Below are 27,461 nucleotides of genomic sequence, written 5' to 3' on the forward strand. Positions count from 1 at the left end.
GTGTGTAGTTCGGTTTTTAGGTGTTGTTCATCAGCTAGGCGTTTTGTTCTAGAGATGAGTGTCTTGGCTACGGAGTTGATCTGGGTTGGGTGATGGTGTGAGAGTGCGTGCAGATAGCGGTTAGTGTGTGTTTTCTTCTGGTAGATGGTGTGTCCTAGGGAGCCATTAGATTTCCTGTAGACTAAGACGTCCAGGAAGGGAAGTTGGTTGTTTACTTCTGTTTCCATGGTGAACTGTATTTTGGGGTGTAGGCTGTTGAGGTGTGTAAGGAAGTTGTCCAGTTGTTCTTTCCCATGTGGCCAGATTATGAAAGTGTCGTCTACATATCTGAGCCAGAGTTTGGGTTTGTGATCAGATTTTTCTAGAGCGTGGGTTTCAAAATTTTCCATGTAGAGGATAGATAGATAGATAGATAGATAGATAGATAGATAGATAGATAGATAGATAGATAGATAGATAGATAGATAGATACACACACAGACACACAGACACACATGCTGATATTTCAGGACCTGTTCATTTTGTGACACAGTATGTCATTTCATCAATATACCATTTACAATTAAGAGCCTCTTCCCACTCTTAAAAGCTTCCCATCAGCTAGATGGCATTTTATAAATATCTATTTTTGCGATTTAGGAGTGTTTTCCTTTTCTAAGATTGCAGCTTTCTGTGACTAAGTGATTTTTCTCTGTTCTAGGTTTTCTTCTGGGTCTTATTTGATTTCTTGTATATTACAGTGTTGTTTTATGGATCCTCTGTCTTTATTTGTTAAATGATTCATGCGTTTAATGATCGTGCATCCCTTAAAAAAATCAGGACTCTTGGATTGAAGCCCTTTGTTTTAGTACAGGCTGCCCAGCTGACTCCTCAGAGACAAGACTTCTTCTCCCTCCCCCAGTTAAATATGTGAGGAGCCACAACATGTGCTGATGCCCATTTGTCTCCGCTGTCAAGCTGAGCAGAGCTGGGGAGCAGAAGGAAGATATAAACAGACAATATCCAGTGAGAAGAAAAGAAAACCTGGCCTGCATCTTGTCCAAACCATACCTTTACAGTTTCTGTTCCCAGTGAACTCTAAAGCCACATCCTATTGTGCAAGAGGATGCTGCAACCTAAGCATCTATCACAATTCCCCCATTGACTTTTGTTAGATTCAAGACTAGGTAATGTAAAGGTAAAGGTTCCCCTCATAAATATGTGTTAGTCATTCCCGACTCTAGGGGGCGGTGCTCATCTCCGTTTCAAAGCCAAAGAGCCAGCGCTGTCCGAAGTTGTCTCCGTGGTCATGTGACTGGCATGACTAAATGCCAAAGGAGCACGGCACGCTGTTACTTTCCACCAAAGGTGGTATCTATTTTTCTACTTTCCTTTTTACTTGCTTTCAAACTGCTAGGTTTGCAGAAACTGGGGCAAGTAACTGGTGCTCGCTCTGTTACGCGGCGCTAGAGATTCAAACCACCGAACTGCTGACCTTCCTGAGCGACAAGCTTAGCGTCTTAGCCATTGAGCCACTGCATCCCCAAGACCAGACTATTTAGTTACAATTCAGAGCACAGCTGGTAACTGCTCTTTCCCCCCTTATGTGTAAAACTCTCACCTCATTACATCACACAGACTGGAGAAACAACAGAAAAACTGACCCTTCCCTTTACTATAAATAGGGCTTGTATCTTACACTATGTCCTTGACTCTCTGCCTGCAAGGTTTCTAGTTCTAGCATCAGTCAGGAAAAACTTGACAACTTGGCACTTCTCAGGTCTGTTAGGATTCTAAACATCTTCAGCCAACAGTGACACAATTAAATAAAACCATTACATTGTCCATCTGTTTTAGATAAACTCTTAGATCCTTGGGAAAGGTACTTTTAATCAGTGAAACATACGTCTTTTAGAAACTCCAAAGCGATATAATTATTTTTATCTTTTCCAAGAAAGCTTCACACAAGGAAGACATATGAACCCAAAATCTCAGATCAAAGTCTGGCAGCCTGGCCATTGGAAAACACAGAGTTTCCAATACTAGACAGAACGCTCATGAAAATGAAATGGAATGAAAGCCGTTTAGTAATATCCAAAGAATGAAACTTCAAATTATTCACTGCTACGATTCCCATGTAGCTAATTAAATGTCCTGCTATAGTTTGGAAGCTGGGGAATGCAAAAGAGAGGCCTGGGCTTGTTGCCCGCTGTACAGAGTTTGGGAAGTAATATCAGAGTAAGTGTTCCCTAGCGAAATGTATTTGAAGCTCCACTCAGCATAACAGAAAGTGAGGCTTGAATACCCCTCATTTTGCAGATTTCTCAGCCACATCCTTGGCAGATGTTCTTCATGCAGAATAGCCTGATTTATGGACCAGTCAGAATCTGCCTGATGTCCAACAAATCACCCCATTCGACACATGGCAACACAGCAGGGAGAGGCACTGTCTATATAGCATTGCACCTTTCTTCTCTGTCCGAGGATACCATCATATTGCTCAGGCAAGAAAACTCCAGACAAAGGAGGTTTGGCAGCTACTATACTCAGCTGGGCTTCAAAAATTTCAGCAACGGGTTTACTGCCCCATTGCTGGGTGGGCGTGGCCATGGTGGGTGTGGCCTAGTCAGCCTCCTGCACCGTGGTGGTGGCGGTTTTTGCCCTCCCCAGGCTCCAGAGGTTTTCTTCGAGCCTCCGGGAGGGTGAAAACTACTTCCCGTTTCCAGACTTCCAGAACCTCCGGTAGGCCTGATTCCCACCCACCCCCTTCCCAAGCCTCCACATGGGCCCTGCACTTACCTAGCATGATGAGCGGGCTGTGTGGAAACTCCTGAGAGGGGTGGGGTGGGATCAAAGGGGTGTGGTGGAGGGGCCAGGCAGGGGTGGCATTTGGGGGTTCACCAAACTGGGCAGAATCCTAACTAGATGATTTCCTGAACCCGTGCAAATCCCCAGCAGCCCACCCCGACTATACTCCAACATGGGCAGAAACACTCAAGGCCAAATTGTTGATACTAAAATAAACAAACCTCTTGTAAAATTTATTATCAGAGAGAGAAAAAGAATTATGGCATACTGACCCGAATAAGATCCATCTCCTGGTTTTCTTCCATGAAAGTTTTTATTTTTGGTTTAATCTCTTCCCACATGCCTCCAAGTTCATGGAAGACACCTAGCTCTTGGAATGTCTTGTTGACCTGGAACAACAGCAAAAAAGAAAAAAAGAAAAAAAAGAGGGGGGCAGTCAAAATCACTTAATGCAAGGTATTGGCTTTCAGATGGAGGTTTTGTTTTTTTTTTTGCTCTAAGAAGTGATGTTTTACTGAGAAGAAGAAAAAGGAGGAAAGAAGATACTTCAAAATTAATATCCTAATACATTCCAGATGTGCTGTATAACAGCCTCCATTACTTCAGGTAGTAGGAATAATAGATATCTGGGCATTAAACCAAAGATAGCTTCTTAGGCTATAGAATTTAAAAAGTGAGCTAGAAGCTCACAGCATTAAATATATGAGTAGAATGGCTTAGGACAGTATACCGACATCAAATTTGTGAAAAGACTACGCAGATATAGAGTTTAGTCTGGCCTTTGGCTATCAAGACTTTGAAAGGGACAATTCATTGTGTCTGATCTCCCAAAAATATAGTGGCCAAACATAATGCATAGATTTAAAGATCTCGTTTAACCTATGATTTCAACAGGGGGCTGCCCTTGAAGACTGCCTGGAAGTTACAACTGGTCTGGAATTCAGAGGCACATGCAGCGCTGGGCAATCCTTTCGTTTATTTATTTTATAGTAACTTATCCAGAGGGACTCTGGACTGCATTTACCACAAAGGGGGAAAATAATAATCTTTAAAAATGATTTAAATTAATGCGGAAAACAGGACTAAAATCAATGATCCTGAGGATAGATATCATCAGTCAATAAGTTGAAGTCCAGATGCACTGAACTAAAACAGAGTGAAACTTGTTTACTGAACTAGAATAAGGTAGGAGCTACGTGTACTACTGGAGCAAAGATGTTCCATAAAGGTATCCGCAATACCCCGTTGGACTATTGCTAAATCAAGCTCTGTTTGGCCTGCTCTGACTGGCAGCTCTCCAGCATTCTACTTAGGGCTAAGCACAAAAAAAAATATCTCCAAATGTAGGAAGACTGGAGAGATCGTTATACTGGAAGTAAATTATAATCATTTACAATAATGAACTGAGGTGTTCCTATTTTCTACCTTCTGCTACAACAATCATGGATGTCACAGTTTCTCTCCAAGCTGTTGGCTGGGAGCTGTGCTTTTTCCCAACAGTGCTCATCAAAATGACGCTAAGCCCCGAGGGAACAAAAGAAAGTAGCTATTAACAGGGACTCCTGCGAGTCCCTTACACTGCAAGGCGATCAAACCGATCAGTCCTAGAGGAGATCAACCTTGACTGCTCTTTAGAAGGCCAGATCCTGAAGATGAAACTCAAATACTTTGGCCACCTAATGAGAAGGAAGGACTCACTGGAGAAGAGCCTAATGCTGGGAAAAATTGAAGGCAAAAGAAGAAGCAGACTACAGAGAATGAGGTGGCTGGATGGAGTCACTGAAGCAGTAGGCGTGAGCTTAAATGGACTCCAGGAGATGGTAGAGGGCAGGAAGGTCTGGAGGAACGTTGTCCATGGGGTCGCGATGAGTTGGACACGATTTTGCAACTAACAACAATTAACAGGTGCGCCAAATCATCTTGTTTCCACTAATACCTTCAGCAACTAAGAAAGAAAGATTTGAAAGGAAACTATAGCTTTTGCCACGACTAATAAAGCTTGTGTAATTTCAGTCTTTTTGATATAGGTAGTTGACATACAACAGTTTATTTAATTACCCTTCAAAGTTACAACGGCATTGGAAAAAAGTGACTAATGAGCATTTTTCACACTTATGACCACTGTGGCATCCCCATGGTCCATGCGATCAAAATTCAGATGCTTGGCAATGGGTTCATACTTATGACCGTTGCTGCATCCCAATATCCTGTGATATTTCAGGAGCCTTGGATTAAAGCCTTTTGTTTTAGTACAGGCTGCCCAGCTGACTCCTCAGAGACAAGACTTCTTCTCCCTCCCCCAGTTAAATATGTGAGGAGCCACAACATGTGCTGATGCCCATTTGTCTCCGCTGTCAAGCTGAGCAGAGCTGGGGAGCAGAAGGAAGATATAAACAGACAATATCCAGTGAGAAGAAAAGAAAACCTGGCCTGCATCTTGTCCAAACCATACCTTTACAGTTTCTGTTCCCAGTGAACTCTAAAGCCACATCCTATTGTGCAAGAGGATGCTGCAACCTAAGCATCTATCACAATTCCCCCATTGACTTTTGTGTCACTGCAAATTTTCTGGAGACAGCCAGAGAGAGGTTTCCTGGAAAATGCTGTCCACATTTTGCCAATAGCACATTGTTCTACTCACGTGCCTGGATTCCTCTCACCATTTTTTTTACACTCTATATAAATATCTTTTACTTCAAGCTCATCTTAACACTCAACTAGTGTTAAGGTTAGATTCAAGACTAGGTAAGGTAAAGGTAAAGGCTCCCTTTGCACATAACCAATTTCATTGTATTTATTTTGTACAATGGCAATAAAGACTATACATATGTACTAGTCATCCCCGACTCTAGGGGGCGGTGCTCATCTCCCTTTCAAAGCCTAAGAGCCAGTGCTGTCCGAAAATGTCTCCGTGGTCATGTGGCCGATATAATTAAATGCCAAAGGCGCATGGAACGCTGTTACCTTCCCATCAAAGTGGTTCCTATTTTTCTACTTTCATCTTTACATGCTTTCAAACTGCTAGGATGGCAGAAGCTGGGGCAAGTAACAGGAGCTCACTCTGTTACACGGCTCTAGGGATTCGAACCACCAAACTGCCAACCTTTCTTTTTTTTTCTTTTTTTTCTTTTTTTTTAAATTTTATTTACAAACATAAAATACACAAAACTTAGACATACACCTCATTCTTTCTAATAGCAATTGCCAATCACTATCGCTCACCTTATATTGTTTCCCCTTCTATTAGATTTCATTTGTATTTCACCATTCTGCCAACCTTTCTGATTGACAAGCTCAGTATCTTAGCCACTGAGCCACCGCGTCTCTGGAGATACTAGAGCCCAAAATCTTATTCTTTTTTATTTTTCCCCTAGCCCTGACCTATCTCTGACTTTTCCATTCCTCTGGGACTTCAGTTGAGAACATTCAGCAGCAGAAATACCAACCTGTCCCTCTGCTGGGTGGACAAGAAACAAGGTTCTTACCTCTGACATAATTGTCCTGGTTGCTGGCGTGTCGGGACTATACAGGACTTTTCCAACGAGCAAAGGCTTCAGGGCCCTCCAGATAATCCTGGAGAGTGGGTTCGATTCCAGATTCTTCATTAAGGTATTGCAGAAAGGTGCTTTTAAAAAATGGGAAAAAATTGTGAGTGATAAATACCATGCCCAGAACATTCCCAGTTTGGAGAGCACACCCAGGTTAGTACGAAATTATCCGCCCTTTCTTGCCTCTCTAGCTTCTTCCATGTTTGAGATGGCAAGAGATGGTCCTCCTAAGGATTTGCCAGACAGAAAACATTTGTAGGTCTTCCTAGATTCAGGTTATACTTACTAGTATAATTATCATAGAAGTCCATGGCATCGTTTTCAGAGCTGTTGCTTCCAAAGAATGCTTTGTAATTATGGTCTTCGTACCAGTTGAAGGACTTGATCTGCAATCCCCCTCCCTCAGGGTGGCCACAAACAATGCGAGATACTGCCTGGTAGATATCAGCAGAAGACCTTGTGGAATTCATGTTGGTCAGGAACATCACCTCTTGTCTCATGTCACTCCAACTTCTCATGCTCACTAACTGCAATTCATGACACAAAAAGAAAGGAAGATATATTTTTTAAACAAAATGTTGTGTAAAATGTACCATCCATGGATAAGCCAACCCTCATTTTTTTAATGGTATTTTGGTTAAAAATTTGAGGGTCAGCTTACCATGTATGCACATATATGCAAGCAGGGGTGGGCTTCAAAAATTTTAACAAGAGGTTCTCTGACCGGTTGCTAGGTGGGTGTGGCCTAGTTGGCCTCCTGAAACATAGGGGGGATTTTTGCCCTCCCAGGGCTCCAGAGGCTTTTCTCGAGCCTCCGGGAGGGTGAAAACGGCCTTCCCAGGCTCCGGAGGCCCTCTGAAGGTTGCAAACAGGCCCATTTCCGACCTTCCCGAACTTCCAGTAGGCCCATTTTTTGCCCTCCCCGAGCCTCTGCACTCGCCCTGCACTTACCTACATCCAAAACAGGCCACGTGGAGAATCCTGGGAGAAGAGGGGTGGGAGGGGCCAGGCAGGAGTGGGATTTGTGGGTTCTCTGAACTGCACAAAATCTTAGTTGGAGGTTCTCCCAAACCCCTGCAAACCCCCAGCAGCCCAGTATATAGGGGTACTTTTAAAAAATATGACTATATGTTCTTGTGGATAAGTGCATCAAGATGTAAGCCAAACCTAACTTTAGGGCTGTATTTTGGCACTCAAAATTGTTGGGTATATGCGTGTATACTGTATATGGGAGTTTTAGAGCACGCAGGAGTACAAAGATAGCATGTGTCAGTAAGTCATTAAATCAGCTGCAGCAACTTTTTACAATTGAATCAGAAGTATTACACAGACCAAGTCAGTGACCAAACACTAATTATAGACAATCCTCTTGCCAATTACACTTTGAGGCGGTAAAAGCATACTTACTTGTATTTACTTTCAAGAACTATAAGAAGAACAGCCCAGGATGCAAATTATCAAGGAGTAATCCACAACAGTAACCACACAAACCACACAGTACAGAAAACAGGGGAACATCCCCACTGAGGAGAGTACCAGGAGGCAGCTGGTGCAACTGTTGGCAGGGATGTCTGATAGCCTCCAGCTCTTTGTCTTCTAGCAAAACGGAAGAACTGCCAGTAGGACTGGCTAAAGGGCCCAAAATACAGAAATGCCACATGCTAGGTCAGTGTTTCCCATCCTGGACAACATCGAGATGTATGAATTTCAGCTCCTAGAATCCTTAGCAATAACTCAAATGGAGGCCACAGGGCACCATCTTGGAAGCAGTTGCCCTTTTAGAAAAGGCTGTAACTCATTGTGGTCACTTCAAAATGGTGCTTGTTTCTGGGATGACTCCATGCAGCCTTTATACTATAGAGAGAGACCGATGGGCAAATCAGCTGCCTTTCCATCCTGAAGGTGATTTCCGAAATCTTGGAGGAGATCCAATCCACCTTTCAGTCTCCCTACACAATACAGGTGCCATCCTGGAAGTGGGCCCCATTTTGACAGTGGCCACCCACAATCCATTCCCAAAAGTGATCTCTGAGTAGGAAACCTATGTGGGATTGACTGCTCCTGAAGGAGAGCTATGAAAAAGGTACATGGTCCCAGCCATGATGGCATGAGTGGAGAGGAGGGTATAAAACCCAGCAGAGTGAGAAGCAGAGACAGGTCTGTAGCAGTAATGGGATTCAATTATTTACAACTGGTTCTGTGGGCGTGGCTTTGTGGGCGTGGCAGGGGAAGGCTACTGCAAAATTCCCATTTCCTCCCAATCAGCTGGGACTCCGGAGGCAGAGAATAGGTGGGGACGGGGCCAGTCAGAGGTGGTATTTACTGGTTCTACGAACTACTCAAAATTTCTGCTACCGGTTCTCCAGAACTGGTCAGAACCTGTTGAATACCACCTCTAATCTGTGGGGACCCAATGCGGTGGGAAGCAGAGCACAGGGTGCCTCAGTGGGTGGGGGAGGCCCATAGCAGGAGAGATGTGAACTGGGAAAATGCTGCAGTGCAGGCCTGGTTTGACACTAAGGCCTCTCCTGTCCAAGGCACCCTGTGCTCCGCTTAACAACCACAATGGCCTAAAGCAGGGATTGTGGTTGTTCAGCATGGTAATCACAACGATGCCTTGCTTAACAACCACCATGACTTACGACCATAATGGGTATGCTCCATTACGGTCATAAGTCGAGGACTAACTGCAAGGACTCTCTCATATTGCACCACAACCTCCTTACCAGTGGTGGTATTCAGCAGGTTCTGACCAATTTTGAGTAGTGTGGAGAACCGGTAAATACCACTTTTGACTGGCTCTGCCCCCACCTAGTCTCTGCCTCCCAGCTGATTGGGAGAGAATGGGGATTTTTCAGTAACCTTCCCCTGGAGTGAGGAAGGAATAGAAATTTTATAGTATCCTTCCCCTGACATGTCCCCTCAGTCATGCCACACCCACCAAGCCATGCCCACAGAACCGGTAGTAAAAAAAGTTTTGAATCCCACCACTGTTTTTTACCATTAGCCAGTGGTGGGATTTAGCCAGTTGTCACCTATTCGGGAGAACCAGTTCTTAACTTTCTAAGCAGTTTGAAGAACCAGTTGTTGGAAGAAATCTCATTTTGGTCCCCCCCCCCCCCACTTTACAGAGCTAATCCTGTAAGGAAGGCAGGAAGGAAACATTCTGGTGTTGTTTCTAGGCTAATCTTTATTACCCTGCTTACAGAAACTGCTTCTCCAGTTAACCCTTGTTACATTGTAACAGCTAAGGCAAAGCGCCCATCGACCTGAGTGATGTTGAGTTGGTCACGCCTACCCAGTCACATGACCACTGATCCCCGCCTACCCAGATGGTCATCGGGGCAGAGAACCAGTTGTTAAATTATTTGAATCCTACCACTGCCATTAGCCGTGCTTGTTGCCAATGCTGGGAGTTATAACTGACAATCACTCACAGTAATTCCTTGCTTTTAATACAGAAAAAATCAAATAGTTTCCAGAGTAAGAATTTAGAATGAGGTTTCTTTCCTTCAAAGTCTGGTTGTCTGTGTTTTAAACACCTGCCCTCAGGTGTTGTAAAGAGCTTCCATAGAAACTGATTGACATTACTCCTTAAAATCACTTCGCAAAAGCTGCAAAAGGCTGGGTTTAAAATTTGCATGTATCAAAATAAGCCAGAATATTCCCACCTTCCTAGAAAAAGGCAGCCTAACAAATGCAATGTCTCCCTTGCTTGTAAGGGAATGAAAGAGAGTATAACATTCCTGTAAGTATTTGTCACAGATACACAGGAAGTTGGGCAATGAAAAGCAAGTCTCATGCTGCTCTCCCACAGCACAATGCCACCCAAAAGGGGCCTTTGTTTTGAACTTAAATAGAAACAGAAAAAAATGCTGTTTGCTCCTTGGAACAACCGCAAGGAGAAATCACATCCCTCAACCAGACCTATTTTACAAGACACATCAGCAAAGAGAAGATTGTATGACTAAAAGAAAAGAAGAAGAAAAAGACAAGAAGAAAATAAAATACAGGAAATGACACCAATGGTCTGAAGATGCAATAGGAAAGAGCTATACAGTAATTCGAAAGCCTCAGGCAAACGTTTAAGGCAATTCTGCTGCGTCCTAATTTCACCCAGAATCTTCTGTTACTGTAATTTCCATTTTCCAGCTATGCAGGAAAATGGAAATTGTGATAAAGGGTCAGATGTGCAGATCCACATGTACACACACGCAGGGCGCCAGTCCTCCACTGAAGCAAAGGGCTCACAAAAACCTCCAGTGACCTCAGCTCAGCTCAGCTCTGAGGTTATTATAGTTCAGAGTTTTAACATTCCAAAGCTGTGGAGCCGGAAGGAAAAAACAGGAATACAGTACTTGGGTAGACTTTTGTGGGGTTTTTTTCCCATATTTTGCTTAAAGCAGCAAAGTTTCAAAAGTAGGCAAAAGCATTTTTAATGCTCAAAAATCTTACGGCTTTACATACCGATTAGCCAGGCCAGAGAGTTTATTTGCTCAGAGGGGGAAAAAAACAAGTACTGCATAATGTCAGTTCATGCAAAAAAAAAAAAAAAGAAAAAAAGGAAGATGGGCTTCAAGCTTACAAACTGAGATAGTGTGGACAATTAACTCATCAATCCACATTCACATAATTTCCAGTCTCAGTTTTCATACTCACCCTACCCCACCCCCAGGATCCAGCCACTTTGATTCAAAGGGAAAATATCCAAAATCCATCTGAGGCAATGCCTATATTAGTTCAATCAGAGTTGTAGAACATTTTTATAAACTTGAGAGAGCCTAATAAGTATATTGCATTATTGGACCTCATGTAATCCTCTCCCCATCCTGTCCCAAAAAAACCTGCCTAAATAATTCATCCCAATTGATTATTTATAATGAATTCCTTGGAATTTAAGATTTTTTAAAAAATAAATGGAAGGGAAAATAATAAATTGGTAGATGAGAGGGGGGGCAAGGTGGAGAATGTTTGCAAAGCATATACTACTGTGAACTTTAATTAACTGTAATACTGAAATGTAGTATGTGTGTATGATATAGCAAGGATTATAAGCAAAAAAGAATTAAAGGTAAATTAACTAAGGTGAATAAAGATAGTAGGTCAGCTGATACGTATCAATATGGAAGGTGAAATGATTATGCTGGGTTACAAATAAAAAAAATATTAGTTGGGAAAGTTATCAGAGGAGTGTGGGGGGGAAATGGAGGGAAAATGTGGAAATACATCTAATAATGTATAGTTAAAATTACAAGATGATTATTTATAATGAATTCCTGATATTCATGTTCCTGGAATGTTCCACTTGGCAAAGACAGGGGAAATAATAAAAAAAACTCCTTATATTGGCTTCCCAGTTTGGCTTGGCCACATGAGCTAGATCACATGGGTAATTTCTGCCTGATCCTTGGCATACTAACGAAAGGAGGTGGTGACTTTACACTAGTATGATGATCATTATATCCCAGTGATGGCGAACCTTTTTGTAAAGGCGTGCCAAAATTGTGTGTGCACATGCTATTGCGCCCACACGTGTGTCCACACCTACAATTCAATGCACCATGCCCACCTGTACTTGCGTGGGCGACCCCCTGCCCTGACCCGGTGGAGGGGACATTTTTGCCCTCCCCAGGCTAAGGAGACTTTCCTGAAGCCTGGGGAGATCAAAAACGGCCTCCCCTGGCCCCGCGGAGGCCCTCCGGAAGCCGGACACATAGAATTTCCGAACTTCCACTTGGCCTCTTGGGCCCGTTTTTCGCCCTCCCCAGGCTCCGGAGGCTTTTTTGAAGGCTGGGGAAGGCAAAAACAGCCTCCGCTGGCCCTTTGGAAGGCCAAAAATCAGCTGCCCGGCGTGCACATGCGCACCGGAGCGGACAGCTCTCGTGCCGACAAGTATGGCTCCATGTGCCACCTGTGGCATGGGTGCCATAGGTTCGCCATCACAGTTATATCCCAATAAGTTAGTATCAAGTGTTACGCAGGTTTTTCCCCCCACAATGATGTGTCCCTAACTCAGTCCTTCAGGACTTCCAACTCTTTGGATTAATAGATAACATCCTTATATACTACTAATGTCTATTAATAAACATTAATAGATATGTTTGTATATTAAGAATAAATTGTGGTTATTCTATGGTTATTCTGATACAGCCCAGTTGTAGATAAAGTTAGGTCTCCTCACTTCCTTTTCTTTTTCCACTTCCTAACAAGTCAAGATGATAATTCGTTTGATTAAGACTTCTTGTTTCATCTGAACCAAGAATTGTAGTTTCTTTCATTATTGGAACTAAGCAAAATTTGAAACAGATATCTTGACTTAAATGAATAAAGTGATTGATACATCGGTCGTATGAACCCCCGCTTAGGTGCATCAAGAAACTGAGGCTTGCTAAAAGTAAATGAAAAATTTCTTGCCTCTTAGCATGCCACAAACGAGTAGGAGAATGGAAAATAGGGGCTCAACAGCCCATCCACACAGTTCTTGATGGGGGAATGCATCTAACAGCTATATAAGGTATCTAAACACAGGCATCTTCCTTAGCAGTGTGACAAAGCATGCATTGTGAGGTCACAAACAAGTTCAGTTCTTAAGTATTTGCACTGCACTGTACATAAGGAGTAAAATTTCCATCACAATGAAACTTTCTTACTTATCCCCCACCCTTACTATTCCATGAATACCAACATGCCCAAGATCACAACTCATTAGCTATTCATGATTTACATCATGAGTTGAATAAGTGGCCTGAGATAAAGAGGTGGAAGATGCACTCTACCTCTTTAAGAAGGTTCCCCAAGCTCTGCGTCAGCGTCTCCAAAGTTCCCTTAACATCCTCCAGGGTTGAATTGAAGGTGATCCCTTTCTGGAAGAACAAATGGAAGTTTACAATTAATAGAAAGTTGCTGCAACATAGAAGGGGAAGGGATCAGTTTGACCATTACATTTAAAGAAAAATGAATATGGATGTATTGAACCAACAGGATCAATTAGGGAAAAACAAATCCAAATATGAAACAACACCATTATCTCAAAAAAACAAACCACTGGAATCCCATTGGGCTTCTTCTTTGTGTGGTTCTGATAATCCTCATATGTACGTATATCTCTGGACATCTCACAGGGCATGACTATTGCTATGGAGAATTATCTCACACTGACCCATAGGATAGCTTAGAACTTTCCTGTTGCCAAGATAATAATAATAATAAAGACTCAAATCTATTTGCTTCAAGAAAGGATAACTATCTTCATCCAGTTTCCAGAAATATTTATAATCGCCTATGATTCTTTATACTCAATAGCTGCTAATATCTACAGTAGATAGAATAATACAGTAATTGTTTAGAGGTGGCAGACTTTATAACCCCTGTAACTTGATTTCTGCATTAAAATGAGCCATGTCTAAATATGAGGGGACAAATGAACAATGGGGTACATTATTTTTTGAAGAGCTTTACATCAAAGATCAGCAACTGCCCCTTCCCGAAGTCAAAACTGGCCTCTATTTTCCAACAAAAGGCGAAACCACAATTTTATGAGAGACAGCAGTTTAGACAAAAGGGCAGCAGCAGCAAATGAATATAGAATGACTAAGATGGGGAGCTGAAATGCACTCAAGTGTTTTTCTGAGTCAAACCACTAAGCCATAGATATTTAAATTTCAGTGAGGAAAACTCCATAAAAAAAAGTCAGCTGTGGCCTTTTGGGCCAATCTGTGGCTGTTATATGCCAATAATACATGATGAATTTTAATTCTCTGAAAATGAATAAGCATACTAACACAGTAAAAGAACAAGGAAAATAATGTGGAATTAATATAGTTTCTACATCCTCACTCCCAAGATGGCCGAAAGCCAAAAGCTATGTTCACAACGCAAGATTAGGAAATGACGCAAAACTATTATTGAGAAGAATTTTCTACTGTGCCTTACTCATATTGTGTTTCATGAAACATTACTAATGAAAAGCAGCCTCAAAAGATCATAAAACTGACTCTGTACAATTGTTTTCCCTGGTTTAAGCATCTCTCTTCCTCCCTTCCCTTTTATAGCAAAGCAGCTTTGTCCAAGCAGAGGCCCACCAGTTGCGCTGGGAACTGTTATCTAATACATCTTAAGGGCATCACACTAGGGACAGATGGATTAGAGACAGAGGCCATGTCTTTTTTAATTCTCTTACTCCAACAAAACAAGACAAATCTCCATATTAAATTGAGAGTTTTTATTGTCTGTGGCTCTTAATCCCTAGAATGTTAATTGAGATAATTGCATATTAATAAGCTTCATTTCTGAAGCTATTGCATCATATACTTCTAGAATGATGACATTGGCTGCTATTAACTGATGAAGCTTTGATGGTGGAGATACAGGATGAGCTTTGATGAGAGAGAGAGAAAAAAGGATGTTCCAAAATGAGCCTCAACTTTACATTGCATTGGAAACGGAACTTTGGTACAGTGGTGTTTATGAAGACTTTGTGACTGGCTCAACTGTCTTGATGTAACAGACAGACCCTAACCCTAACTCCTGTCACCTTCTTAAGCCAAGCTTGTCCAACTATGAAATCTTGAATGAGACATAGCATTCTTCATGGCTAAACACCAATAAGAAGATTCAAAGACTGCCTTTTTGTGTGCCTTCAAGTCAATGTTGATTTCTACCACCTGCCTGGACATGTTTCTGAGTTTCTTGGCAATATTTATGATGTGGTTTGCCATTTCCTTCTTCCTAAGAACTGGCCCAAACTCACCCAGCTGGCCTTGTGCCTAAGGTAGCATTAAAACTCACAGAATCCCAATTTCTAGCCTGGTGCCCTAACCATTAAACACACGCACCCAAATCAACATCTTATTGTTCTTAGTTGCGAAGTCGTGTCTGACCCATCACAACCACATGGACAACATTCCTCCAAGCCTTCCTGTCCTCTACCATCTCCTGGAGTCCATTTAAGCTCATGCCTACTGCTTCAGTGACTCCATCCAGCCACCTCATTGTCTGCCGTCCCTTTCTTCTTTTGCCCTCAATTGTTCCCAGCATTAGGTTCGTCTCCAGTGAGTCCTTCCTTCTCATTAGGTGGCCAAAGTATCTGAGTTTCCTCTTCAGGATCTGGCCTTCTAAACAGCAATCAGGGTTGATCTCCTCTAGGATTGAGCGGTTTGATCGTCTTGCAGTCCAAGGGACTCGCAGGAGTCTTCTCCAGCACCATAGTTCAAAGATCAACATCATAGTCAAGGGCAATATAACATCCAGGTTCTCTGAGTGCCATGGACTAAATTATCTGAGCCACAAAGAGAAAAAGCCAACCAAACAGATATGAAAGCTTAGAAAAAGATAGATGAAAGAACAGGTGGTCCATCACTGATCAGCTAGGAGCCTAAGAAAAGGGCATGATAAAGTGGTGCCAAGAAGCTTCCAGAAAAGGGCTTGGAACTTGGGGAAAATGTGGTTTAGGCAAAGAAGAACCAGAGGAAAAAGCTGCAGGGAGAAGCCTAAGAGGAGAAAAAAACATGGATCACCAAGTAAATAAACAAAAAAGTTGGGCTTCGCCAGATTAGATTGCAGAGCCACAGAATCATAAAACAAAGGGCATGAAGCAATCAAATCTATGAGACAAGAAGCAAGGAAGAAATGCATTATATGTGAATTAGATGTACCATTCCCCCATATCCTTCAGTGTTACAAAAAAAGGGAGATTGTAACCCCAGCAACGTTGAAAGCATCATACTTACCATAAGTGGCTTTATGAAGTCCATATTATCCTGAAACGCTCTTTCTAGAGAAGCAAGTTGTTCCTTCGGCATAGAGCAAATTAAGGCCCGGCTGCCATTGTTGATAGCAACCAGTTCTGGAGGCTTGGTGAAATTGCACAAGTCTTCCACACTTATCTGATAACCAGATGTAATGACCTAGAAATATTGCCCAGATGTTATGCCATGGGGAAAACAGCTTTTCTGCTTCTTCATCACAGTTCATAATACTAAAATTATATCCTGCCTGCCTTACCCAACTCATGGATCCTCCAAAGACTGTTACTTAATTCCCTATAATTGGGTGGGTTGGGTGTGATAATGGAACATACAGTTTAAGGATGGATATTTCTTACCTGTTGGAGATTGATCTCAGCATTCAGGATTTCATCTATATCAGGCTGCGATAGGGAAGCGTTGTGGTGGAGAAATTCAGAGAATGTCTCATTGACAACCAGAAAATCCTGAACTTTGATACCTGCCGGGCAATTATTAAGTAAAATCCATTACAAAATAAAACACCAAATTTTTAAAATGAAGTCAAAAGTCATTTTAAACAGATATCTATATTAATATAGGTTAACAGCGATACACTCATCTTGAGCAATCCCAGAGTCTATTATTCTGTGGCAAGAAAGGAAAGGAAAAAGAATAGGGAAGAAAATCAATATTATGCTCAATGGCTTGATGAAACCCAAAATGCTTCTGTAATGTATACGGAAAGGAAAGAGACATTTTTGTTTCCATCTATCCATGTTGGGTACTGCTAAGAGTTCTCATGTAGTGCAGAGGACATATCAAATACACTGTACACAGGGGAAGGTTCCTACTGGTTTAACAACTGGTTCGCTGAGCGTACCCATGAGCCAGCATGCGAGCTGCGCGTACATGCACAGTTTACAGAATACTTACCTTCCAGATTGCTGCTTGGGAAGGAAAACAGCTGAGGCACAGCAATCTACTCTGCCGTGCGACTCAGCCGAGAAGATAAAAGGTAGGTAAGCCCAGGGGTGGGCGGGCAGGCCCACTTGCTTGTGGGAGTGAACCAGTTCACTCCCAGATGATCTTCAGAGCTACAGGTTCACCTGAACCGGTCCAAAACAGTAGAATCCCACCCCTGACTCTGCAGGTAGTCCTCGATTTATAGCCATTTGTTCAACAATTGAAGTTATGAGAGTACTGAATGAATGGTGATTATGACTTGTCCTTGGAATGCCCCTGATGCCCCTGTGGTCACATGATCATGATCTGGGCATTAGACAATCTGCTCCCACCTATGACTAGTTGAGAAATAGCCCACAATCACATCTTCCTGCTGGCTTTTTCAGAAAGTCAATTGGGAAGCTGGCAAGTCATTGGGTTGAGTTTCCTCTGCCCACATACTTGTCCAGCCACTATGTGATCATGCTACACTGGCTATTCACACACTCCCATGCACTCTCCTCAATCCACACTGCACCCCTACATCCCTGACCTGAGCAGCACCTTTTGTGCACCTCCCTGCACCTCCCACACCCTCACATGCACACCCTCTTGCTCCCTGCCCCACCTGGCAGTAGACAGTTACCTAACTGCTACTCTGGTACAATGTCCTACCAACTAACTTTGGTTGTGAGAAGCTTGCAGAAAGTTGCCTCAGCTAACAGCTGTGGCATTCAGTTAATAATGGCAACCCGGGCTATGGGAATTTCCTTCGCTAAGTGATGAGGTTGTGCTAACCGCATCGGTTAGTGAATGGAAATTCCAATTCCAATTGTGGTTGAAGTTAAGAATTACATTTAATGCTAAAGGGTAGGGGAAAGAAAAATAGGGATAGTCTTGATTTGCATTAAGGATTGGCTTGGGCCACTTAACTTTTGGGATGCATTCAGAAAGTTCTGAGGAACAAGTTTTCTCCCTCTCTCTTAAATCAGAGTTCTTCCATTGCCTCTGGCCTGAATCACTGTTATCATATATATATTTTTAACTATATCTCTGGGCTAAGGAAGACAGTCTAATATCTAGCTCAGTATTGTGACTTTATTTAAGCTGCCAATTCAATTGCAGGGCCCTTACCTTTTGTAATAGCCCACCTGACAACTGTTTTTAGAAAGTTAATTAAGGCAGATATGGTTAAAATTCAAAAGAGAGTGTAATTTATGGGTCTTACAAACCTCTTTCCCAATTTTTTAGCCACTTAGGCTAGTTGGTAACAACATACAAGCTACCTTTGGGGAAATGTCATCTGCCAGAAAAACAATTAAAACACTTTCAGAATTACAGATAATTAAGAAAGTATTTATGTTCTCCTTTCCTTGAATGTATGAGAAGAAGATCTGTGTGTCTCAAAAGCATTAAAGCTTGTCCTTGAAAAACTACCCGGCCCCCTTTGAATGGTTTTATTTGTATTGTTTTATTTTGTCATTTTTGCTATGGAAAAATCCATAATTATGCTGAGTAGGAATTTGAAGAATTGCAATCCCAGCATTTTTGAAGAGCACCACACTGGGGAAGGTACCTTAGTAGTGTGCATTGGGTCACAGAGGTGGAAAAAATGTGTTGGATCTTCAGGAAGACTAAAGGTAAAGGTTCCCCTTGTACATATGTGCTAGTCGTTCCCTTCTCTAGGGGGCAGTGCTCATCTCCGTTTCAAAGCCGAAGAGCCAGCGCTGTCCGAAGATGTCTCTGTGGTCATGTGGCTGGCATGACTAAATGCAGAAGGCGCACGGAATGCTGTTACCTTCCCACCAATGTTGGTCCCCATTTTTTCTACTTGCATTTTATGTGCTTTCGGACTGCTAAATTGGCAGAAGCTGGGGCAAGTAATGGAAGCTCACTCCGTTATGCGGCACTAGGGATTTGAACCGCTGAACTGCCGACCTTTCTGATCAACAAGCGCAGCGTCTTAGCCACTGAGCCACCGTGTCCCCTTCAGGAAGATTAGCTGGCTTTAAAAAAAATTAATCTGCTCACAAGGTTATAAATATATAAATGCTCTAGAGTGCCAGGAAGCCTGGAATGAGAATCCCAGGACCTGCAGAGGAGGAACGGGACAAGAAGTGTCTCTGTAGGAGGAGTGGAAAGACGGCAGAAGTTCCACAGGTGAAGAAAAATGGGCTCTCCTCTCTCCTTTTATGCCATTCCAAACTAGTCCTGCTTTAGTCAGACCCAATTTGGCAGACCTCAATCGGTGTAGAAGATTATGAGGCGAAGAAAAAAAATCCAGCACTTTCTAGTCTTCAGCTCAAGCATGAAATTTCTGAGGTTACTGTCGGTCAATGCTCTCTTGCCCAGTTAGTTCCTTGTCTTCTTTTTTTTTCTTACAAGCAAAATAATCACCGTCAGCAGATGGTTTGAGACAAAGGCTGGGCTACAGCTGGTGAGAGGTTACTTGAGGATGAAAAACCCTTTTACAGCTATTTGTTATAGTCTCAAGGCAATTTGATTAGAGAAAAAAGAAGAGAAAGGGGAAGAAGATGTTTGGGAAGAAAGTTAAAAAGAAATATTGTGGTGTCACAGAAAAGAATAGATAGGCAACTCGCTACCCTCCAGATGTTTGGAGCCTTCAATTCCTATTATCCTCACAGGCTCAGTAGTCAGGGACTGTCTCTTTCCCATAACCTTGGTGGGAGGGATAATCCAATTATGGATCTCTAAAATAAGTTTTAAAATAAACCAAGAAATTAAAAGACTCCTGCTTCTGGGGAGGAAAGCTATAGCAAATCTAGACAGTATACTAAAAAGCAGAGACATCACCCTGCCAACAAAAGTGCCCTTGACTATGATGTTGATCTTTGAACTATGGTGCTGGAGAAGACTCCTGCGAGTCCCTTGGACTGCAAGGCGATCAAACCGATCAGTCCTAGAGGAGATCAACCCCTGACTGCTCCTTAGAAGGCCAGATCCTGAAGATGAAACTCAAATACTTTGGCTACCTAATGAGAAGAAAGGACTCACTGGAGAAGAGCCTAATGCTGGGAAAGATGGAGGGCAAAAGAAGAAGGGGACGACAGGGAATGAGGTGGCTGGATGGAGTCACTGAAGCAGTAGGCGTGAGCTTAAATGGACTCCAGAGGATGGTAGAGCACAGGAAGGCTTGGAGGAATGTTCTCCATGGGGTCACAATGGGTCGGACATGACTTCGCAACTAACAACAACAACAAAATAAGTTTGATTTTAGTCCTGAAGCATCCTTGTGCCACTAGAAACAAGATGTAATGGGTTAGTTCCATTGCCAATACTATTCAGGAGACTGTTATGTAAACAGCCCACTGCAAGCTTCTCTGCTATCAGTGAAAAAAACAACTTCCTCTCCAGATCACAAGAAAGCTGACAGGAAAAAAAAACTTTGAAAAAATTTCCATTCCAACGACATCCATGTGGGAAGGGGCGGGGGAGAGGAAAATTACAGCAGCATTACACCCATTCAATGCAAACTCCATTTTTGGACATCATGCATGTATTGTTCTTCTATATAACAAAAAACATGAAGCTTACTGTTTTGATGAGCATGGTGGATCCTCTACTCCGCCATAATATATTAGGGATAAATCGGTTCTAACTGGAAATCGTTCAATTGCTCAAATTCCTGTAACCCTTTTGACCCGATAAATCTTGCGTAAAAAAAACCTGCAAAAATCTTGTGTGACTGGAGGCAGCTGCCAAACAGTTTGATACAAAGAGGTCACTGTGTCCCTCAAAACAATGGAGATCAACGTGTGCTCCATTCCAGCATCCTATTTCTTATAAATGGATTCCAGATTCCAATATAGATATTTAGCTTCCAAAATGAAAGGAAAATATAGGCAAGCCATACCTAAGCATTCATTAAAATAAAAACACACACAGTCATCTTAGCTAATATCATTTATCCCAGGGAGAGAATTGTTTTAGAAATGAGGCACCATTGTAGAAAACACAGATTCTGGATACTGCCTGCCTTATCTCAGATGTTGAACACACTTAGAAGATTAGCTTTAAAGAAGATCTCAAGCTAAATTAGGTTGATATAGACACAAACATTCTTCAGGAAGCCTTGTGTTATAAGTCGGTTTCGGTCGGATTTGGACTCCACCTTTGCAGAGCCAGCCGAGGCACGAGAGGACGATTTGGTTGACCATCGCTGGGTTGAGTTTCAGGATGTTACCCCCGGGGACGTGGACAAGGCCATGAGGGCTGTGAGCGCCTCCACCTGTGTACTGGACCCGTGTCCCTCCTGGCTGGTTGCTAACAGCAAGGAGGTGACACGGGGCTGGATCCAAGCGGTTATTACCGCCTCGCTTCGGGAGGGGCACTTCCCCGCCGCACTTAAAACGGCGGTGGTGAGACCCCTCCTGAAGAAACCATCTTTGGATCCAGCCGTACTTAACAACTACCGTCCAGTCTCCAACCTCCCCTTTATTGGGAAGGTTGTTGAGAAGGTGGTGGCCTACCAGCTCCAGCGGTCCTTGGAGGAAGCCGATTACCTGGACCCCTTCCAGTCCGGCTTCAGACCTGGTTACAGCACAGAAACCGCTTTGGTCGCATTGACCGATGATCTCTGGAGAGCCAGGGATGGAGGCCACGCCTCCATCTTGGTTCTCCTTGACCTCTCGGCGGCTTTCGATACCATCGACCATGGTATCCTTCTGCGACGACTGCGGGAGGTGGGGGTGGGAGGCACTGTTTTGCAGTGGTTCTCCTCCTACCTCTCGGACAGGTCGCAGTCGGTGTTGGTCGGGGGACAGAGATCGACCACGAGGCCCCTAACATATGGGGTGCCGCAGGGGTCGGTCCTGTCCCCCGTACTATTTAACATCTACATGAAACCGCTGGGCGAGATCATTCGGAGGCACGGGATAAGATACCACCAATATGCGGACGATACGCAGCTGTATCTTTCCGCCCCGTGCCAACTCAATGAAGCGGTGGACGTGATGAACCAGGGTCTTGAGGCCGTCAGGGACTGGATGAGGGCTAACAAGCTTGTACTCAACCCAGAAAAGACCGAGTGGCTGTTGTGTTTCCCTCCCAAAAATTTGGTTAGTGTTCCATCGCTCAGGCTGGGGGGCCAAATTTTACACCCCTCAGACAGGGTTCGCAACTTGGGAGTCCTCCTGGATCCACAGCTGACCTTTGATCACCACCTGTCGGCTGTGACCAGGGGGGCATTTGCCCAGGTTCTCCTGGTGTGCCAGTTGCGACCCTACCTGAATCGGGAGGCTCTCACAACAGTCACTCGCGCCCTCGTGACCTCTAGGCTGGAATACTGCAATGTGCTCTACATGGGGCTGCCCTTGAAGAGCATCCGGCGGCTTCAGCTAGTCCAGAATGCGGCCGCGTGAGTGATTGTGGATGCACCTCGGTTCACCCACATAACACCTATCCTCCACGAGCTGCACTGGCTACCTGTGGATCTCCGTGTGCGCTTCAAGGTGCTTCTTACTACCTACAAAGCCCTTCATGGTAGTGGATCTGCGTACTTGGGAGACCGCCTCCTGCCAATCACCTCCTCTCGACCCATAAGATCCCACAGATTAGGCCTCCTCCGAGTGCCATCTGCCAGCCAGTGCCGGCTGGCAACTACGCGGAGGAGAGCCTTTTCAGTAGCAGCTCCGACCCTCTGGAACGATCTCCCCGTGGAGATTCGTACCCTCACCACCCTTCAGACCTTCCGCACAGCCCTCAAGATCTGGCTATCCCGCCAGGCCTGGGGGTAAAGACCATAATTTGCCCCCACCCGAATGTTGAATGAATGTTGCTTGATTTTAATCATATACTGTGTTTTTATGTTATTGTATGTCTTCCCCTCCCATACAAGTTGTTAGCCGCCCTGAGTCCCCTCAGGGAAAAGGGCGGCCTATAAATAAACGCAACTCAACTCAACTCAACTCAAGTCTGATAGGATTTGAAAGGTGGGATTCAGCAAGTTCGCACCTACTTGGGAGAACCGGTTGTGGGAAAAAATCTCTTTTTGATTTTTTCCCACTTTACCAAGCTAATCCTGTAAGGAAGGTAGGAAGGAAACATTCTGGTGTTGTTTCTAGCCTAATCTTTATTGCTCTGCTTACAGAAACTGCCTCTCTGATTAACCCTTATTACATTGTAACAGCTAAAGTGAAGTGCCCATTAATATGAGTAACGTTGAATTGGATACACTCACCCAGTCACATGATAACCGAGCCACGCCTACCCAGCTGGTCATTAGGGCAGAGAACCGGTTGTTAAATTATTTGAATCCCACCACTGTAAGCACCCCATTGTGAATTTTGGTTGGAAATAGCCCCATGTAATCAATCCAACCTATTACCGAAATATAGACAGTGGCAGACAATCATTCTCTACCTAGGACAAAATGGAGAACATCTAGTGACTTTATAGCTAGGATTATAACAGATTTTTCTTGCTAAGTCTTAGAAGAGAAACTCCCAATTGACTTAGCCCTAAGGAAAGCCTATCATTTTCAGACTTGTGACTTGATAAATCTTCTGCCCATATATATTCAACACGAAGCCTCACTTCCGGGTGTCCTCTGATCCAGAAATGCAATTTAAACCACAGATATAACTGATAGCAGCCTAAAAATAATAGGTTGCATGCATCACTGTTTAATGTTCACTGTTCCTAGCTCTTGGGTAGAGCATATTGTATATACATCACTTCTGCTACTGTAAATTATGACAGCCGTACAGTGCAAGGTGGAAGGCCAGAAGGGCTGCATTTTACAAGAAGGAAACCAACACCAAACAGGAATGATGTATCTTTTCTATGGAGAAGAAATCACAGAGAATGCCTATGACTGGCAAAATCAGAAATATCTTTTTCTACAATATAATGTCACTGTCTTCCCCCAAACAATTGAAATTAAAAGTGTGCTCCGCTCTAGTCAGATTCAGATTCAGATTCCTGATTCTGAGGGGTGTGTGTTTGTGTGTGTGTGTGTGTGTGTGTGTGTGTGTGTGTGTAATACTACATCCCATTTGCCTAACCATGAATTTCGAAATGGGTGTGCCTGCATCAAATTCATATTAAAAAGCAGAAACCATTTGAGGTAAACACTTTGCAATGAGGATCAAAGAATGAGACAATGGATAATTTCAGACTAAAACTGAATTGAAAAGACAAGGCTACCTATATGATATAGGCTAAGCAGCATTGCAGATGAGAGTAGGGAGAAAGGGGAGAGGTGGCTGTGGAAACATTGGTCATGATCATGGAAAGAAAAAGTTGGATCTAGATCAATATGTATTGAACTAAGTCGTACAATAGATTTTTGTAGCAGGAGCGCTTAGATCACAGCACTCTCTGGGTGATTTAAAATGTCAGCATATCTGGGTCCTCATGAGAAGGATGAGTCAACCTCAAGCCACATCAGGATTGAACTTCAGGTTGTGGGCAGAATTACCCTACAATACTGCATTCTAACCACCAGGTTAGGGGCTCCTTTTATCTTGGTCATGGGTTTTCATGTCTTATCTGAACCCAGACATGTAATTTGTAAACATGGCTTATTGTTTAGGAGATGGGCACCTGGGTGTGCTGTTGTGCACACAAACACGCTTTCGGCACACAACCAAAAAAAGGTTAGCCATCACTGGTATAGAGGGATTATGGTAGAACTAGTTAGGCCACTAAGTTGCAGAAAAAGCTAATTAGGTGAGGAACCAGGAATGTTCAGAGTCATATAGGACTTAATGGATAGAAGATCAAAATTCAGTTTGGGATTAAAGATACCTCCATGCTTAGAGCTAGCCTAGGCTATTAAGTGCTTTGACAGGAAACAAGATAAACAGATTCCCAGCAAGGACAATGTTTATTTATGACCCTTTGGCAAGCCACAAAAGGCCTTTTTTAATAGAGATCTTTTTGCCACAACAAAAGGTGGATTAATTATTTCTGTTTTAAATGACACTGTGCTTTGATTCTAACACTGCAGTTAGTTACAATGTTTCCAAAACTGTAGGTGGAAAAGAGAATATTTTTAAAATCTCAATGGCAATTTTAAAAGGTTAGAAAATATTAGACATGAACTTTCGTTTTTATATATGACAACCGCCATGATATAATTGTAAGCTCAAAAAGTAGAAAGGCTTAACACTACCCACAACAGAGGAATGGTTGGTGAAGGTGATTGAATTTGAAGAGATGGCTAAATTAAAGAAAAGACAACATCTATATTTATGGGTGACTGGGAACCCCTTAACTTTTGCATGAAATAGAGAAAACAATGCACTTAGAACTTGTAGTTTGGATGATCAGAAAAAAAATAGATAATAAAAAAGTGTGGGTTCTTTTTATAAAAATAGAGTAAGAGGCCCCTTTGTAATTATACTTGTATTTGCTGCAAGGGAAACTGAAAGTTTCTTCTATTTTTTTCTTTTCTTTCTGCCCTTTTTGCCTTTTGTTCTCCTCTTCTTTATTAAACTTTGTTAGTTTTTATCTTCTTTTTAACACACACAAACATACATAAGGTAAAGGTAAAGGTTACCATAGCACATATGTGTTAGTCATTCCTGACTCTAGGGGGTGGTGCTCATCTCTGTTTCAAAGCTGAAGAGCCAGTTCTGTCCAAAGATGTCTCCATGGTCATGTGGCCGGCACAGAACACTGATATATATAGCTCTCATCAGCTAGCCATACCCTTACTGGCCCCAGTATGCCCAAATATGGGAGGAAGATCACTACTTCCATTCTTTGTCCTTCGGCTTGTCACAAGAGACCATCCAGGCAAAAACCCAATATTTTTACTGTTGCCTTTTTGTTACATTTTGTTGTATTTGTGCTGATAAATAAATAAAGGGAGACTAGTATAGATCTATTTCAAGCTATTTAGCTCTCATCAGCTAGCCATACCCTTACTGGGATTTGAACCTGGGCTATATTACATACTAGGCAGACATCTTAGCCATTAGGCCACAGGCTCTTATCCGTTATCAGCCAGGCCAGGGTGAAAGGTATCAGCCAGGCCAGGGTGAAAGGTATATATTCAGCCATACCTTACTGGGATTCGAACAGGGTATGGCTAGCTGATGAGAGCTAAATAGCTTGAAATAGATCTATACTAGTCTCCCTTTATTTATTTATCAGCACAAATATAACACAAATATAACAAAGGCAACAGTAAAAATATTGGGTTTCTGCGTGATGGACTCTTGTGACGAGCCGATTGACAGATAATGGAAGCTGTTAGCTTCCTCCCATAATTGGGGCATACCAGGGGTTGTGACACTATATATATATATGTATGTATATATGTATGTATGTATGTATGTATGTATGTATGTAAGTAAGTAAGTAAGTAAGTAAGTAAGTAAGTAAGTAAGTAAGTAAGTAAGTAAAGGTTTTCCCTATCCAGTTATATCTGTCTCTACAGGGCAGTACTCATCCCCGTTTTTTAACCAAGGAGCCAACATTGTCCAAAGACATTTCCTGATCATGTGACCAGCATGACTACCTGCTGAAACCCACGAAATGCTATTACTATTCAACCACAGTGGTAACTATTTATCTACTTGCATTTGCACTTGCATTTGCATTTAAATTCAGGCAATTCACTCGCCTAGTGCTTCCAGCTGACAAGCTCAACAATCTTTAATGACTGAGCTATCGCGGATGAGAAATATACTTATGTTTCAGTTGAATGAAAACAACTTACCCTAGATAATTGACTCATTTTTATATTTCCAAATGTCAGAGCACCCCCACTGTAGACAAAAGGACTACTCAGAGAATATGGGAAACAAGCAGAATGTTTTAACTAGTATAACTAACATATAATTATTTGAATTCTAGATCAAATATGTGCATATTCATAATTTCTCTTGCATCAAGCTCTTGACTCAGACTCAACTGCCTTCCATTACTGGGAAATCAAAATTCTTGGAAAATGTAAAGTTACAACATAAAGTTGCTAAAGTTAAAAAATACTGCTCTAAATCTGTGAATTTCAAGATATATTAATACCAGTCAGTTTGGTGCATAGCAAGGAATGTGTAATAATATCTGAAACATTTTGGGGATAGTGCAATGCTCCAACTCAGGAGTGTCCAACTGTGGCAACTTTAAGACTTCTGGACTTCAACTCCCAGAATTGCCCAGACAGCACAGGTTAAGTGTTGTACTAGGAGTGGGGAGACTTGGGCTCTACTTCGCCTTTAGCCATAAGGACTCAGAGGATGACTATGAGCCAAGCACTTTTTTCCATCTAACCCTCAGCTTGACAACCTGGTGGTGTATGTGTGTGTGTCATGGGAGTGACAGCTGCATGCACTCACCTAGCTCCATTTCTGAGAGTGTTGGGTGCACACACACCTTCCAGTTGCATGAATGGAGCTTCGTGCACAAGCGAAGGTTGCTTGTGCTCACAAAGCTCCACTTGTGCGAGTGGAGGGTACTCGTGTGTACCAAGCTCCGTGAACGGAGG

The 27,461-nt window shown here is 42.7% G+C and overlaps 1 protein-coding gene across 2 annotated transcripts in view; it reads right to left on the reverse strand.

Moving 5' to 3' along the window:
• Positions 1-27,461, reverse strand: part of ABCA1 (ATP binding cassette subfamily A member 1) — a 126,626-nt gene that overhangs the window by 51,478 nt on the left and 47,687 nt on the right. For both annotated transcript variants that reach the window (XM_032212831.1, XM_032212832.1), the window contains exons 6-11: positions 16,438-16,559; positions 16,064-16,240; positions 13,112-13,198; positions 6,622-6,862; positions 6,273-6,412; positions 3,060-3,176 (exon numbers count right to left, since the gene is read on the reverse strand). In XM_032212831.1, the coding sequence (XP_032068722.1) occupies positions 3,060-3,176; positions 6,273-6,412; positions 6,622-6,862; positions 13,112-13,198; positions 16,064-16,240; positions 16,438-16,559 (884 nt within the window). The remainder of the gene's footprint in view (positions 1-3,059; positions 3,177-6,272; positions 6,413-6,621; positions 6,863-13,111; positions 13,199-16,063; positions 16,241-16,437; positions 16,560-27,461) is intronic.

Source organism: Thamnophis elegans, chromosome 3 (assembly GCF_009769535.1).
Source record: "Thamnophis elegans isolate rThaEle1 chromosome 3, rThaEle1.pri, whole genome shotgun sequence".
NCBI lineage: Eukaryota > Metazoa > Chordata > Lepidosauria > Squamata > Colubridae > Thamnophis > Thamnophis elegans.